The 3,385-nt window shown below is 46.6% G+C and overlaps 1 protein-coding gene across 1 annotated transcript; it reads left to right on the top strand.

The window, feature by feature from the left end:
- The first annotated feature begins 1,940 nt into the window (after positions 1–1,940).
- Positions 1,941–3,135, top strand: LOC109733650 (aquaporin PIP2-5). Its single transcript, XM_020292870.3, has one exon. It carries the CDS (start codon positions 2,021–2,023, stop codon positions 2,894–2,896), a length of 876 nt encoding a protein of 291 aa, XP_020148459.1. The 5' UTR covers positions 1,941–2,020; the 3' UTR covers positions 2,897–3,135.
- The last annotated feature ends 250 nt before the right edge of the window (positions 3,136–3,385 follow it).

The raw sequence follows: 3,385 nt of genomic DNA, 5'->3' as shown, positions 1-3,385 counted from the left end.
ATTATGTCACGGCTTGTACCCGTTGATGAAATTCTTTCGAAGGCTTAGCTCAAAACTATCTCACCAATGTGCGATAATGAAAGTTATTTTGATATATTCTCTTATGCTCCACCTTTTGTATTTATTTATTGATTTTTTACTAGCTATAATTTAAACAGCTATTTACTCTCCCATACCCCATTTTCCAAAGCGCAAAAGCTTCATAACCTCTATATCCCTTGGTCAAATCATTCCACTCCTTTGAGGGAAAAGAGAGACGAGCCCCCGATCTATATTCTCAATGAACGAACTTGGGTTCGCCCTTGAGTTTACTGAGTAATTGTTACTCTTGGGGGGTTAAACCTCTGTTCTAGCTGAGACTAATGGCACAGATTTCTAGTGTTATAATAGAAACTGCCCTTAACGAACACCTTCTAACATCTCGAGTCGCGAAAACAATTTTTTGTCACGTTTTTCTCCGGAGACTCCTAGGGGGTTGGAGTCCCATGAGAGGAATCAACTTGTGACTTGCCCCATCATTTATAAAAGTTTGGAGTCCGTCTCAAGGTCTACCATCAATGGTTGAGAATTGCCTTCATGGTGATATTGCAAGGATAAGAGGGTAAGCCTTCATGGTGACACCTACGCCTCCAACGGTGACAAGTTTTCATTCAAGGAAGTGAACGTCGAAATACATCTTCATGTGTGTGGTGTTTGGTTGTTACTAACCCTAACTCATTTACTTGTGGTTTCCTTTGCTCACTTGACCTTGCATGCATCATGTAGTTGTATATTTCCTCGTAACATTGTTTTGGCCCACACTTTATATTACACGCAGCCTAAATTTGCTAATAATCAAAGTAAATTTGTAGTTGTCCATATTCACCTCCTTTAGGTCCATCTTGATCCTTTCAATATCCCTATCTCCCGCACTACTCTGACCCCTCTTCTTTGTATTGTTGAATTCTCTTCCTAATTTGGTGGCTCGTTCCTTCTCTTCATCCCCTGGCCTATAATCTCCAACGACATCTTTGTACGCAGTCTTTTTTTTTTTGCGACGTTTGTACGCAGTCTTCATCAAAGTCATAGCTAGTCAAAAAATCAGTAAACAAATAATTACAAAAGGTTGGGAGATACAACCTGTAGTTTTCTATTTAGATCTTGGTACTCCCTCCGTCTAGGTGTATAAGTCACCTTATTACGAAAATGAAATAATCCCAAAACACTTAGTCACGGTACATTAACTCCCTCATCTTTTTTCGTTTCATGACGTATCAACCAATAAGAGATGTGGGCCGTGCATTCTTTTAATGACTTGAGACTAACAAACATGACATGCAGTGGTTAGTTCATTGCATGCAAAGCTATTAATTAGCAAAAAGACATTAAGTTATCTCGATTTCCCCTCCGCCTTGGTCGCGGTGCACAACCTAAAATGACTTAGACTAGCCACAGTGGGAGTAACTTCAACAGTAACATTGAGTCCACCTCAGCAAATTTGCTTATGTGGCAATGAGTTAATGAGGAGAGAGATAGTTGTAGTAACTTAGCTAGTTACTGTAACATCACATGCTCCAATGCAACATGAGTCTATAACCTAATAAATGAAGCTATGCATGTTACCACACTTATGTTACTACCCACTATGAATGTAGTAACATAGTCTAGAGATATGTGTATGTTACTAGTGTATGTTATTCTTCATTGTGGCTAGTTATACACCTAGACGGAGGGAGTAAGAAAATAATTATACAATGTACACATCTTTGTTAAGATAATCACTTCCGCAAAAACGCTGCCGCGCGCGGCACTAAAAAAGAGATGCATGGCTTGTAAATCAGTAAATGGCACTTGAATCCTCAAAAAAGTAGACGGCACTCGTCGTAGTAAAAATATGCAAATGGTGCGTGCCACGAGAGAACGGTGATGCTGGCCATACTCTCTATATATACATGCATCCTTGCCGTGTTATGGACACCCAATCTCCTTCCATCATTGCCGATTGATCCTTGATTAATCAGCCGAGAACCCGAGATCGATCATGCCTATGGCACCAGCACAAGGCAAGCTGAGTCCGGAGGCCATCGACAACGAAGTCATCAGCAACGGCAGCGCCAAGGACTACCTGGACCCTCCTCCAGCGCCGCTGGTGGACGCCGGCGAGCTGGGTAAGTGGTCTCTGTACCGTGCCGTCATCGCCGAGTTCACGGCCACGCTGCTCTTGGTCTACGTCGCCGTCGCCACCGTGGTCGGCCACAAGCGCCAGACGGACGCCCAAGCGTGCAGCGGCGCCGGCGTGCTGGGTATCGCGTGGGCCTTCGGCGGCACGATCGCCGTCCTCGTGTACTGCACCGCCGGCATCTCCGGCGGCCACATCAACCCCGCGGTGACGTTCGGCCTCCTCCTGGCGCGCAAGGTCTCCCTTCCCAGGGCCTTCCTGTACATGGTGGCGCAGTGCGTGGGCGCCATCTGCGGCGCGGCGCTGGTGAGGGCCGTGCACGGCGGTCACCACTACACGCTCTACGGCGGCGGCGCTAACGAGCTCGCGCCGGGATACTCCAGGACGGCGGGGCTCATCGCCGAGATCGCCGGCACCTTCGTGCTCGTGTACACCGTGTTCTCGGCGACCGACCCGAAGCGCATCGCCCGGGACCCGCACGTCCCGGTGCTGGCGCCGCTGCTTATCGGATTCGCCGTGCTCATGGCGCACCTTGCCACTATCCCCGTCACCGGTACCGGCATCAACCCAGCGAGGAGCTTTGGTGCCGCCGTGGTGTACAACGGTGGGAAGGCTTGGGATGACCAGTGGATCTTCTGGGTTGGCCCGTTCATCGGCGCCGCCGTGGCCATGGTGTACCACCAGTACATCCTTAGGAACAGCTCCATCTTCCGGTCCAACTACGATGCCGCCGTCTAGCTACTTCCATCCATTGATGCGCTCCATATCTACTAGTAGATGAGGTGAGATCCACATTATATATGGACGGATCCACCGTGTGGCTGTTAAAATCGATGGTCAATTAGTACGTTGTTGTGTTACTGAACGTATGTATTGCATTGTATGTTAGTGTTGGGTTTACAGTGTTTGCTAGTTACTGCAAGAGATGGCTATCTATCTAGTGAGAGAAACCAAAATATTACTTCCAATGATTTTTATGCTTGTGTTCTCCCTGAATTCTGAAACCTTTGACTTTGCAACCCTTTTTATTCTTCATTTTATGGGTTTTGGCTACGAACGTTACTCATCAGCAGTGTCACGTTCTCTACATGTTTTCTTTCTCTATGTCACGCCACCTCTGTTCACTCTCCTTGTAATTTGATGTTAGTTGACATTTTACACTGAATGATTGCTAGTCTACTGCAGACTGCAGTAAATTCAAATTTGTCTATGTCCTTTGAGTTTGAA

Source organism: Aegilops tauschii, chromosome 5 (assembly GCF_002575655.3).
Source record: "Aegilops tauschii subsp. strangulata cultivar AL8/78 chromosome 5, Aet v6.0, whole genome shotgun sequence".
Classification (NCBI taxonomy): Eukaryota; Viridiplantae; Streptophyta; class Magnoliopsida; order Poales; family Poaceae; genus Aegilops; species Aegilops tauschii.
The sequence above is the reverse complement of the archived record's forward strand: the minus strand, read 5'-3'. Positions and strand labels throughout refer to the sequence as shown.

Bases quoted from the DNA above. Each gene is read 5' to 3' on its own strand.
- LOC109733650 (XM_020292870.3), top strand. From the start codon at position 2,021: ATGCCTATGGCACCAGCACAAGGCAAGCTGAGTCCGGAGGCCATCGAC.